The sequence below is a fragment of the Myxocyprinus asiaticus genome, chromosome 46, assembly GCF_019703515.2.
Source record: "Myxocyprinus asiaticus isolate MX2 ecotype Aquarium Trade chromosome 46, UBuf_Myxa_2, whole genome shotgun sequence".
Classification (NCBI taxonomy): domain Eukaryota; kingdom Metazoa; phylum Chordata; class Actinopteri; order Cypriniformes; family Catostomidae; genus Myxocyprinus; species Myxocyprinus asiaticus.
This window is the reverse complement of record NC_059389.1, coordinates 21,951,667-21,964,749: the sequence shown is the minus strand read 5'-3', so window position 1 is coordinate 21,964,749 and position 13,083 is coordinate 21,951,667. Positions and strand designations below refer to the sequence as shown.

The 13,083-nt window shown below is 37.6% G+C and overlaps 1 protein-coding gene across 2 annotated transcripts in view; it reads right to left on the bottom strand.

The window, feature by feature from the left end:
- lamb4 (laminin, beta 4) overlaps positions 1–13,083 on the bottom strand; it is a 33,912-nt gene that overhangs the window by 9,403 nt on the left and 11,426 nt on the right. For both annotated transcript variants that reach the window (XM_051690233.1, XM_051690232.1), the window contains exons 5-25: positions 12,914–13,049; positions 12,682–12,755; positions 11,551–11,739; positions 11,398–11,461; positions 10,628–10,842; positions 8,300–8,420; positions 7,443–7,631; positions 7,124–7,279; positions 6,038–6,150; positions 5,826–5,905; positions 5,615–5,747; positions 4,848–5,144; positions 4,525–4,710; positions 4,303–4,412; positions 3,988–4,108; positions 3,698–3,875; positions 3,442–3,585; positions 2,024–2,255; positions 1,387–1,544; positions 1,038–1,262; positions 232–449 (exon numbers count right to left, since the gene is read on the bottom strand). In XM_051690233.1, coding sequence (XP_051546193.1) covers positions 232–449; positions 1,038–1,262; positions 1,387–1,544; positions 2,024–2,255; positions 3,442–3,585; positions 3,698–3,875; positions 3,988–4,108; positions 4,303–4,412; positions 4,525–4,710; positions 4,848–5,144; positions 5,615–5,747; positions 5,826–5,905; positions 6,038–6,150; positions 7,124–7,279; positions 7,443–7,631; positions 8,300–8,420; positions 10,628–10,842; positions 11,398–11,461; positions 11,551–11,739; positions 12,682–12,755; positions 12,914–13,049 — 3,339 coding nt within the window. The remainder of the gene's footprint in view (positions 1–231; positions 450–1,037; positions 1,263–1,386; positions 1,545–2,023; positions 2,256–3,441; positions 3,586–3,697; positions 3,876–3,987; positions 4,109–4,302; positions 4,413–4,524; positions 4,711–4,847; positions 5,145–5,614; positions 5,748–5,825; positions 5,906–6,037; positions 6,151–7,123; positions 7,280–7,442; positions 7,632–8,299; positions 8,421–10,627; positions 10,843–11,397; positions 11,462–11,550; positions 11,740–12,681; positions 12,756–12,913; positions 13,050–13,083) is intronic.

Genomic DNA, 13,083 nt, shown 5'->3' with positions numbered 1-13,083 from the left:
TCATTTGGTGAACCACGTGAGCAAGGACAAAGATATAGTTAAACTCTGCTTTATAGTTAAACTTTGTTGCATTACCAACGGTGTTGCTCATGTCACCTCAAATTACCAACTGAAAATCACTAAATTACTTCTGGTCACTTTATCGCTGCGAATCGTTGTCAGTGTAAATGTCCCTTTAGTGACTAGTAACCTTATTGTAACAAGTGTTCCATAAATGTGAATAACATTAACCTTGTCGCAGGTATAGCTGAATGCATGCTCTGGGTCACAATTACAGGGCTCACACCCAGACTCGCCATTCAGGTTCCAGTATCCATCCTCACACTCATTACAAAGGGCTCCCTTGACACCTGTGCGACATGGGCACTGGCCAGTCTCCTGGTCACAGAAACAGGGGCTTCCAGCCGGACACTTTGTAACCTCTGTGCCCCTCTGGTCACAAGAACATTCTAAGTATACCGTAAAAACAAGACTTATTACAGTTTCTGTTCTAAAATAACATAAAAATATTGTTACTTGCATAAAGTATTTCATACTAGGCTCAATTTAACGTTCAACTGTGTTACAATTTATTTGATCATAGAGAACGTAAAGTAATAAGTAATGTGATTACTGTCTAGACAGACTAATTAGCAGGCCCAGATGGAATCTATACTATCTTTTCTGCAATGATTTTGATGGAAAATCCGAGGAATTTTATTAAAGGGATTTAAACATAGTAAAATGTTTTAAACAGAGTTGAAAACACAATATATTTTATTAAATATTTGACTAATTTGGGGATGCTTTAAGCTAAAAGCATCCCCAAATTACCCCAAATATTAAATCAACAAACATGCAAGGGAACCTGTGTAGAACCTTTACGAATGACATACGTTGCAATTCTGCGGAAATCTGCAGAGTTTCTGTGTGGGCCTGCTAATTAGTAAAGTAATCCCATACAATCTAGGAAAAACAATTAGTAACTGATCACTTCCCAAACATTGTTCCTAACATTGCTTAATGATCATCAAGTTTGAGTCTTAAATAGACTGTACCTTTGCAGTCTTGAGCCAGTGCATTGCCATAGTATCCAGGCTTACAGCTCTGACAGCGTGCCCCCTCTGTGTTGTGTAAGCAGCGCAAACACTCGCCAGTTACAGCATTGCATGCATCACCATCACGAGGATCAATGTTATTGTTGCAGTAACACTCCTCACATCTGACACCAGGCAACCTCAGGTCACCGAAGTATCCAGTAGCACAGGTGTCACAGAGTGGGCCTGTGAGGACAAAGGGTACAGATTTGTAATGACTTTGATTTTTAAAAATATGTTATATTTTTATTTCTTGCTCAGTTGATAATGTTTGAAATACTGCATATGAGAACTAGAAGTGGACAAGGACCTTTGTGTCCAGGCAGGCATTCACAGTATGGGGCTACAGAGTTTGGGTCTTTGTTGCAGGTAATTGCAAAGAAACGTCCACTTTCTTTCAAATCTGGACATAAGCATGGCTCACATGGCTGCCCAGAGACAGGGTCACCAACATATCCATCTTTACACCTGGAACAGGATATAACATCATAGCACTGAACAGAGTTCCATGAAGTTCACCCAAAAATAAAAATTCTGAGACTTGAGAAACATGGCCGGGGCTAGGGGGCATTACTCTTCATAACACACAGCTATCGAATGGCTTCAGAAGACTTGAAATATATCGCACAATCTTTAATTGATTTTTCATTTTTTGGGGGGTAATTTTTGGAGCTTGACAGTGTTTGTTCCCTGTCACTTCCACTGTACGAAAAAGAGCAGCATGAACATCTCCTTTTTGTATGGAATGACACGAGGGTGAGTACATTTTAAATTTTAGATGAACTATTCTTTTTTTAAGAGATCAAACTCCTTATGTTTATTTAAGGATCATCTTAATATTTCTTACTTTTACTTTAGTATTAATATCAAAATTATAGTGAATATTGTTTTTGTTGTAATACCATAATAAACTAAACTAAATAAAATATCTCAAGATTTTGCTTTACCTTTCACAGCTGTGTCCCGTGGAGTGTTCCCTGCAGTCCAGACAGACTCCAGTGACGGGGTCACAGATGTCAGCCAGCCTGTTGCATTGGCAAAGTCTGCACAGGGGAAACCCATAGTAACCAGGGTAACATTTATCACATCGGCGGCCAGTTACCCCATCTCGACACAAGCACTGACCGGTTCTCTGGTCACACAGCTCAGCAGTAGAGCCAGATGGATTACAGTCACATGCTAGAGACAAAAAAGAACATAAATGTTTGCATAGCCATGATGGATATTTTCCAGTGCCTGATCTGGGAGAAAGCCAAGGCTTCCCCAGTAATTACCCTGCTGAAAATAAAAATAAAACAGCATAGCTGATTATCAGTATACAGTAAGGTGGATACAGTATTTTGGATGCTGGTCTGCTGGTTTCCCCTCCAGGCTTCTTAACCAGCTTAACCACAAGACTTCTTTGGTCAACTAGCTTTACTAGAAAGACCATGTTGGTCGACCAGATTCACCAGCCAAGTTTTACAGCTGAACACCAGCATGGCCAATTAGGCCAGCACCAAACCAGATTGGAGCAATTGGAAATTCAGCAAGGTAAGGTTACAACACAGGCACACATACAATAGAAACCATGAAACTGTTGAGAAATACATTGCCGTTCAAAAGTTTGGGGTCACTTACTAATTCTTTATTATTACTATTATTCTAAAATATGAAATAATAAAGTCATCAAAACTATGGAACAACAGAAATGGAATTATGGGAAGTATGTTGTGATTAAAAATATATATATATCAAAACTGTGTTATATTTTAGCATCTTCAAAGTAGTCACCCTTTGCCTAGAATTTGCAGACATGTACTCTTGACATTTTCTCAACCAACTTCTTGAGGTATCACCCTGGGATGCTTTTTAAACAGTATTGAAGGAGTTCCCATCTATTCTGTGCACTTACTGGCTGCTTTTCTTTATTATTCGGTCCAAGTCATCCATTTCAAAAACTTTTTTTTTTATTATTTTTTTTTTATATAAATTTTTTTGTAATGAAATAAATATGTTGGCACAATTATATTTTGTGTCTACAAAACTAATTTCAAACATTTCAGCATATGCCTTCAGATCCAAAGGTTTTTTAGATCATGAGAAACATTTCAGGCAAGTGACCCCAAACTTTTGAATGGAAGTGTACATTTAAACAGTTTAATTCTATAAAACCTATTTACTTTATGTAATTGTGCTATATACATACTAAGTATGCCTCATTAGCTTGGCTACAAGTGGTGACACATTTATTCAAAGTATATATTATTTGATCATGTCAACTCTTATTAAAGGGCTTTAAAACGGCTTTAGGTGAAGCAAAGAAAAGGGCTTTAGGTGACAAATTAACAGTTTGTCTCAAAAGACGTGAGAAAATATGGCCTACGTGAGCAGCCGTTGGGTCCAAGCCCATATGACAAAGGGGCACAGGAATCACAGCAGCGGCCAATAACATTGGGTTTGCATTCACACTGTCCAGTGAATTTACTGCAGGATGAACCATATGCTCCAACACAATGGCAGTTACAAGCTGAAGGGGAACATGCACATCTAGTTAACACTGCATTGTGGCATAAAAATTAAGAATTTCAATACTGTATTGTGTATATCAATGATGTACTTTACATTTAGAAGATACTCACAAACTGCTCCATTGTGGATTATGGCAGAAATACTTCCAATAAGCTTCTCACATACTTCAGGAAGGGTGTCCTCCCCTACCTGTGCTCCCAACTCAACACAACGGTATTGTTGAAACTGAGTTAGGGTTGACTTTGAGCAAAAGTTTGGGAGGGAATCCACTTTGGGAATGAGGCCAACCTATAATTTTTGACAATGGAGAATGGGAAGGGGTTAAAAAAAAAACAACAGCTAGCAGATACAGAGTGTTAAACAAAAGGAAGCATTTCCACTCCAAGATATACTGACTTACTGAGTCAATAAGGATGTATGAGCTGGACTGGGGATCGGCATTAGGCTGCTTCCTAAAAGTGACTTCCACGTGGTACTGATCACCATAGCTGAGACACACTGGAGAATTCAGAGTGGCTACCCTACATGTGAATAGTTAATTAAAGATGAATGAAATAAATCTAGTAATAATTCATTGTATTTGATATTTAAGCTAAAAGTTTTCAAGAAACAGAGCCATTATTGTCACCAGCACTGGGCAGAAAGCGAATAAAACATCTAGGGTTTGAACTGTTAAATCTGTGCAAACCTGTACTCTACAAAACAATCCGCTCACCTTCCAGAACCTGGAAGAGTAAACATTTTGTCTGATGGGTCATTTGGACAACGTCCATCTCCTGATCCAAAAGATAAAACATTCACAATAGCTGCCCAGTCATCTGTGGACTGTGAAGATGACATTAAGAATGCATAAAAATACATAAACAACCATCTTTCTTAATAAAAATCATCATGCCCAAAATATTTCAGACATTTCAAAATGAAATAACTGACCAACCTCCGGTTCATAGCGGACAGCTATGTAGTAGTCAAGGGTTGATGGTATATCTGCCACAGTAAATCTGAGTCCTGTCCCATCCTGAACTCGCACAAAACCCAGTCCAGTCCAAGTCACAGACCCATCTGGTGTACGCTTTCGTGGGACAATCTGAAGAGATGGATCTGGTTCAAAGAAGATTGTCCTCTGCGTAGGTACAACCAAGTAAGACAATCATGTTTAATTCTGGAGCAATATGTTAGTCTGTTATCATGTATAATAGTGTAACTAAATAGTCAAAAACTGACAAACATAGGCTATTTATCTGTCATTTCAGGCTTCACCTGGCCTTGTCTTCGTCTTCGAATTTGCCGTTTCTCTCGCTTGACCACCACAATCCTCCCATTGCTTAACTTGAAGTCATAACCCCTCTGTCTGAAGTAATGCTCACAGATGGGTAGGCTGACATGGGTATTGTATGGGGTTGGAGCAGGTTTCACTGTGGGGGGGTCAGCGGTGTTATAAGGTGTCGGGGAGGGTTTTGGTGCAAGGGGGCATAGAGGGAGCTTGGTTGGTCGTTCAGCTTTATGTTCTGGGGGGTAAACTAATGGAGGGACCTGTATATATGGAGAAATTGCCACCTACGGAAACAGAAAGTTGTTATTCATTAGATTTTTTTGGTAACAACTATATGTATCATATCCTATTTAATATACTATAATAGGTGAAGTTCATAATTTTTTCTGCTAAAATATTTTCTCCTATCCCAGTTTAATATTCAGAGAGAACTATAACTAATCCATCTGTAGGCTGACCTAATGAAGAGTGTAAACACAATGGCTCTCTGGCACTTGTTGCTGTTTGTTTGAGTGGCAGACATGTGTACATCTGGCTTAAGCAATGGCGTGAGTTTGGGGACCAGAGTGGTGGAAGAGTTTGGAAACAATTGTTATTTTTGCAATTTTGTTTGACAAAGCAAGAATTACACACTTCAACTTTAAACTAAGTCCTATTTCTAAGTTGTAAACTTTTTGTATGAATGAGTAAGAATATAGTAGAATATAGTAATTTGTAGAAAATAAATCGTGTCCAGTCAGTAATAGTTTCTCACCAGAGGCACAGCATTCTCAGCCTCATAGATGTAGAAATCAAGAGGAGCCAAGAAATATCCAGGGGCCGGCTCACTACATCCGAGACCTACCATGTTAGGCCTACATTCACACTGGCCATTCTCTGAGGAACATCTGTGTAGATAAACATGTCTTATTTTCTACACAATTCAACTGAGACAAGAGGTTTGCTCAAAGGAAATAATAACTTACAGAGTTCTCAGGGCCCCACCAATGTCACAGTCACAAGGTATGCAGCCATAGACTGTGTTCCCTAGTCCCCAGTAACCTGGCTGAAAAAAAAAAAAAAAAATGAAACTCATCAATATTACTTAAATATAGGGTATAACTTAAATACAATATAATTTAAATTATTATAAAATGTGTATGGTGTAGTCAGATAGTGATGGAGTGATTCAGCTCACCAAACATTGGTCACACTGTGGACCATAAGCAAAGTGCTCACAGATACACCTTCCTGTAGTTTGATCACAAGGGCTGCCTGTATGCATGGTGCCCATGAAGTTACACCTACAAACTGAAAGTGTATATTTTAATGCAGACAGAAAAGAGTCTAAGGGCCGAAATATACAGTAATCTACATTAGTACAGTACATGCACGCAAGCACTTGTAGCTATGCAAGCTTGATTTCACATGTTGTGTTCAGATGTCAGGACACAATTCAAAGCTCAAAGCAAGTATGCATTGCATTCATAGTGTTTCCGTAAGAGGCGCTCACTATAACTGGAATTAGCAAAAAAACACCTTCTTTTGCATTCAGTTTTGTCTTCCAGGTCATCTACTGTCATGGTGAAGCAACAGTTTGTAGAGACAGAGCAAGTTATTTAAAGTTAGTTAAACTGACATGTTTATAGTATGCATGTGCACAGATAGTCATTATTTGGATAACCTTACGACGTGCTAGTATTCAAATACCAAAATCATTATTCCGTTATTCTTCATGTGCAATAGTGGTCTTCAGCCAGACCAGAGTATGATGAGACTTGACATTTTGGACCGGGTTCTAGTCATTTTTTCAAGTAGCTGTTCACGTGTGTTTTTGTGTGCATCTGCACTGTTTTTCAATTGTTTTTCTATGAGTCGATGAATAACCTTTTTTGTGAACCCTCACAGTGAACTAAATATTACAAACGGTTACTGTGCATATCCCTAGGTTATAACTAGCAACCCAAATAATAACATATCTGGTTTAAAATCACTGACATTTAAAGATTACAATTTCAACAGGACCGCAATCTCACAATGTGTTGGCCAAGCATTTGCGTCTGCGTTTGTAAACCTCCATAGAGTATGTTTCTGACCTTAACTTTCTGATGTTATATGGAGACAAACAGTGTCTTGTCCTTTCAAGAAACATGAGATGCTTTGGAGCAAATGCTCTGAATAAGACACCAAATTATGGGGACACAGACTGAAAATGCGTCTACAGCCAGTTTAGCGTTGCCTTTCAAAAACAGTATTCCCATCCTGTGGGTGAGTGAGTACTTACTCTGGCAGCCACTAGGGTCATCCCGGCTGAGCCCATAGAACCCAAACTTGCACCTGTCACAATGCTCTCCTTCCACGTTCTGTTTACACAAGCACTGGCTGGTCACTGGATCACAAAATCCTTGGTCCACTGAGCCATCAGGATCACAGTCACAGGCTGAAGGTGAAATAGAATAGAAAAATTAAATTGAAGAGTTGCATTATATACATGATGTAAACCTGTTAATTTAAAGAATTAAATTATTGCTACCTGAATAATGGATTCATTATTCTACCAGCAACTATCTAAATACAGCATAGGCTATTTCTGATACACTCACGTATGCAGGCATTGGGGTCCTCCACATTGCGCTGTGGGTCCTGGTAGTAATATGGCTTGCACAGCTCACACTGAGGTCCAATACGATTGTTCCTGCAGTCATCACACACACCACCACTCACTCCACCTGTGGCCAGGTAGCGTGCTAGGTCAAAGTGACACTTCTCTGAGTGGCCATTACAGTTACACCCTGACAAATGAAAGAAACAGTTATCGATTTATAGTTTGTTGAAATTAAAGCAATATCATGGGTTTCAATTCAAGTTAAGTTCAATCGACAGCATTTGTGGCATAATATTGATTATCATAAAAGATAAAAAATTTATTTAAAAAAAGCAAAATTGAGGTTACAGTGAGGCACTTGCAATGGAAGTGAATGGGGCCAATTTTTAGAGGTTTTAAAAGGCAGAAATGTGAAGCTTATAATTTTATAAAAGCACTTACATGAATTCTTCTGTTAAAATTAATGTGTTATTTGAGCTGTAAAGTTGTTTAAATCATCATTTTTACAGTCATTTTAGGGTTTGTTGACATTACATTGTCATGGCAACAAAGCTGTAAAATTGGCTATAACTTACACAGAAAAGGTTTGTAAGTGATTTTATATTGTTTAGGTCTTGTGACTATATTTTTAAAACAGTGAGTATTTTAACGTTTACGGATTGGCCCCATACACTTCCATTGTAAGTGCCTCACTGGAACCCAGAATTGTGTTTTGTTTGGTTTTTTTTTAGATTTTTTATTTATTTATTTTTGGTGAGGAACTGGGGAACCATATTTCGAAGTGACCAGTTACAATGTATTAAGATCAGTTTAAATGGCCTTGTTTAATCACAATGTGACATTTTTACTGCTTACTTCTGCAAACATCTGAATCAGTTTTTCCACCTGGCCTCCAGGGGGCATCATGGTAAAAGTCTTGACAATGTTCACAGTTGTACCCTGCCGTGTTGTGCTGGCAAACACATCTACCATGCACCTTAGAGCAAGGACACAGAGAGAGGTGAACATAAAAGACTTGAAAAAACATCAAAAATGCTTCAACAGATACAATTATTAAAAAGCATGAATAATTGCTTTAAACTAAACTACTAATTCAAGAGTAACAACAGGCACTCTTATAAAATTTAAGGAGAAACATTTGAGACAAAGTTGTTACTTACACTGGCAGCCAGAAATTTGGAATAATGTACAGATTTTGCTGTTTTGGAAGGAAACTGGTACTTTAATTCACCAAAGTGTCATTCAACTGATCACAAAGTATAGTCAGGACATTACTGATGTAAAAAACAGCACCATCACTATTTGAAAAATGTCATTTTTGATCAAATCTAGACAGGCCCCATTTCCAGCAGCCATCACTCCAACACCTTATCCTTGAGTAATCATGCTAAATTGTTAATTTGTACTAGAAAATCACTTGCCATTATATCAAACACAGTTGAAAGCTATTTGATTCATTAAATGAAGCTTAACATTGTCTTTGTGTTTGTTTTTGAGTTGTCACAGTATGCAATAGACTGGCATGTCTTAAGGTCAATATTAGGTCAAAAATGGCAAAAAAGAAACAACTTTCTTTAGAAACTCATCAGTCAATCATTGTTTTGAGGAATCAAGGCTATACAATGCTTGAAATTGCCAAAAAACTGAAGATTTCATACAAAGGTGTACACTACAGTCTACAAAGACAAAGGACAACTGGCTCTAACAAGGACAGAAAGAGATGTGGAAGGCCAGATGTACAACTAAACAAGAGGATAAGTACATCAGAGTCTCTGGTTTGAGAAATAGACACCTCACATGTCCTCAGCTGACAGCTTCATTGAATTCTACCCGCTCAACACCAGTTTCATGTACAACAGTAAAGAGAAGACTCAGGGGTGCAGGCCTTATGGGAAGAACTGCAAAGAAAAAGCCACTTTTGAAACAGAAAATCAAAAAGAAAAGGTTAGAGTGGGCAAAGAAACACAGACATTGGACAACAGATAATTGGAAAAGAGTGTTATGGATCTTAACCCCATTGAGCTTTTGTGGGATCAGCTAGACTGTAAGGTGCGTGAGAAGTGCCTGACAAGACAGCCACATCTATGGCAAGTGCTACAGGAAGTGTGGGGTGAAATGTCACCTGAGTATCTGGACAAACTGACAGCTAGAATGTCAAGGATCTGCAAAGCTCTCATTGCTGCACGTGGAGGATTTTTTGATGAGAACTCTTTGAAGTAGTTTAAGAAGTTCTGAACATTTTTTTCAAATTGTAATAGTAATTTTTCACATTATTAATGTCCCGACTATACATTGTGATCAGTTGAATGCCACTTTGGTTAATAAAAGTACCCGTTTCTTTCCATAAGAGCAAAATCTGTACATGATTCCAAACTTTTGGCCAGTGTATATACAACATAACTTTGCAATATATATATATATATATATATATATATATATATATATATATATATATATATTGCTTTAATCTAGCAGTTTTTGACGAAAATAAACAATAATATTAGCTTGAGACAATATTAGTTCAAAAAAAGTATTTATTTATTTATTTTTTGATACCGTGAATACTAAGACCCTAACTTCTTTTAAATGCTTTAGTCTATAAAGATTTTTTGCTAAGTATTGTGTATAAAACTCAGAACAAACAGCCACATTCTTTTCTCTTTACACAGTTTATGATAAAAATATATATAATAAATACAAAATTGTTGATAGGATAATAAGCAATAATTACTAGGTTTTACACTTCAGTCTTGTAGAAATGGGTTTGCTGTAATTCCTTACGACAAATAAAAACAAAAGTCACAATTGAGACTTTTATTGAAATACAGCAAATTATAGAGCTGTAAAGTTAATGTGAATAGGATAGCCCAAAATATTTTGAAAGAATTTAATAATAATTGATTATTTGTTTTTTAGTTCAAATTAAAAAAACGTTTGATTGCAGACTTTGATATCTCTGAAAAATCTGAGCACAATATGTGACATTGTTGAGATCTCTTTTGAAAATCTAGACGAAACACGTGAGATTACCAGAATCTTTTTCTAAGGAGAAAAATCTGAGAAGCATGAAATTTAGGCAAAGTCTCAGTTTAGTCTCTTAATCTCACTGCTGTCTAGGAGAATCAATAGACATGTAATTGAAAGCTCATTTGTGATTTTTCTTCTGTTCAGGAGCACACTCACCATGCCAGGCTCCCTGAAGGTATCTCCACGTGTGCTGTCCACTGGGATGCACTGACTGGCGTGGCCATTGCAGAAGCAGCTCCCCCGGACCACCATCTCATAGATGGCATAAAAATACTTGTCCTGTGGGTTCCTCCTGCGTCGCGTGAGCAGTGTGTCACCCAGAGTAAGCAAACGGGTAAAGTTTACCCGCAAGTTCGTCAAGGTAATCAACTCTGAAGTCCATAAGAGATCAATTATTTACTTAAGTTGTTTAAAAGTATAGCACAGTAATATGTATTTGTGAATTTACAGTACAGCACATTTAATAAATGTACATCAGTAAATAGATAAAACAGTTGTTCTCAACTGGTAGGTCCCCATGCAAAAATGGGTTGCAGGTCTGTTCTGATAGGGTTGCGGATAGCAGGGAAAAAAAGATTTTAATTGCAAATAATAAATTGCATAAATTTGTTTTACTTTTTTTTTTACTTTTGTATGATAAACAATTTTGATAATGTGTTGAGTTGCCTCTTGATGTCCAACATTATATCTGTGTCCTACAGCAAAACCAGCCAACAACCACTGCATTGGACCGTGTTATGGCACGTTGACATGAACAGTGCACATTTTCATTTCATTCCCACTATGAGTTCATCATCAAGATTTCAAAGGATTTCACTTGTTGGACATGCCTTTAGGCATCATCCATACTTTAAAGCTGGCTTGACATTTTTATTACTCTGTTATCTCTCGAACACACAAAAGAAAATACTCAACAAGACATGAACCTTGTATAGTAGGGTCGTATGGATCATGGATGTCATAGCTGGGATCCAAGGCTTTTAACACCACCTGGATGGAATGCATAGTTAAGACAAAACGTCTTGTACATTAACAAATATTGGAGGATGGATTATTTAAGGATTGTTTTGCAAGTGTACCTCCCCATTAGTGGAAGGCTCTGCTCCAGAATAGCGACTATCACAGATAAGTTCATCAATGCTATCTGCTGGCCCCTCTGCGATTCCAGGGAATGAGTTGGCACAGTCTTCAGCAAAGTATCGGAACACCTTCCAGGTTTGCCCAAAGTCTTTTGACCTCTCCACCAACATAGCAGCAGGCCGGAAACTCTGTTTGGCAAGAGCATTTATTATTCGATTTTATGCTCAATCACATGAAAGAAACTGAATTAAATGTTGAAATGCCAATTTCAAATGTGTTGTCAATCAATATGGGGTTTAAATTGACAGATTCTTACATTTTTACATTTGGTCACCACCATTCTTGGATATTTGGTTTCATCCTTGGTTACAATTACATGACCGTGGCGACATTTTTGCAAAATGAAATGATATGCTTCATTACGTTTTGCTGCAGTTTCTCAGTATAATGTCCAGCAGGGGGTGCCAAAAGCGAGTGAAATGGTGTCTTAATCAGATGAGGGTTTTAAGGTGAATGTTAGATTGAGGTTTTAATGGATAAAATGTACCTCCCTAACCTAAAACTTTAATCTTAACCTAACCAATATTGTCCTAAAAGCAAATGAGAGGTGAACAAAACAGACATCCTTACCGTAAACCAACACCTAAACCTAACCGATAGTGTTTTAAAAGCAAATTCAGCATGAAAAGCACATTAACTGAAGCAACCGCATCATTTCATGTTCATGTCACTTCTATGGCACTTTCGCTTTATTTTCATATTCGCTTCAAGCGTTCTTGGGTGGGTTCGTGCTCCTGTCCTCCGAGTCCAAAGTCCAACACAGCTAATCACATTGGAAGTGTGTAAATATAGGTGGGGTTATTAAAATTTATCATTTTTCAAATGATACATTAGAGTAAAAGTGTTTAGATATCATAACAGCAGTGTGTGAGTAATAGAGCGAAAAATAAGTGTTTATTTAGACATAATCAGCCATTGTAGTCGTGATTTGTGTGAAAGTGAATAAAATGCACAGTTGTTGTAGCGCTTCTAGTGTAAATTTCACCAGGAAACTGCAGTAAAACGTAGAACGTGGCACGTAAAACTAAGTTTTCAAAAATGTAGTAAAAATGTAGTTGGTTTGAATGTACCTTGAACGTCAATATCAGATGACTGAACTGAAATATTGTTTCCAGGTCCAGCTGAATGCTGACTTCATGAACACCTGCAATTGAGAGATTAAGCAAGTCTACATTCAGGATTTAAACTAATATACTGGTTCAATCCAACTACAAAGCATTCATGATGTTTATGCAAAGAATGTATTCATGATCTGCAAACAACAAACAAGAGATCTAGGGAAATTACTTTTGAGGAACGTACCATTCTCAGACTGCCACCAGCTCATCATGCGCTGAGGTTGGAAGGTGGTGATGATGTTCTCTATGCGGTGGCTGTTGGGATTGTTGTGCAGATTGTAGGGTCTTCTGGAATCACAGGTGAAACACTTCCGCTCATTCTGAGTTTGGAGAAAAAGGGCAAGAGTGTCTATC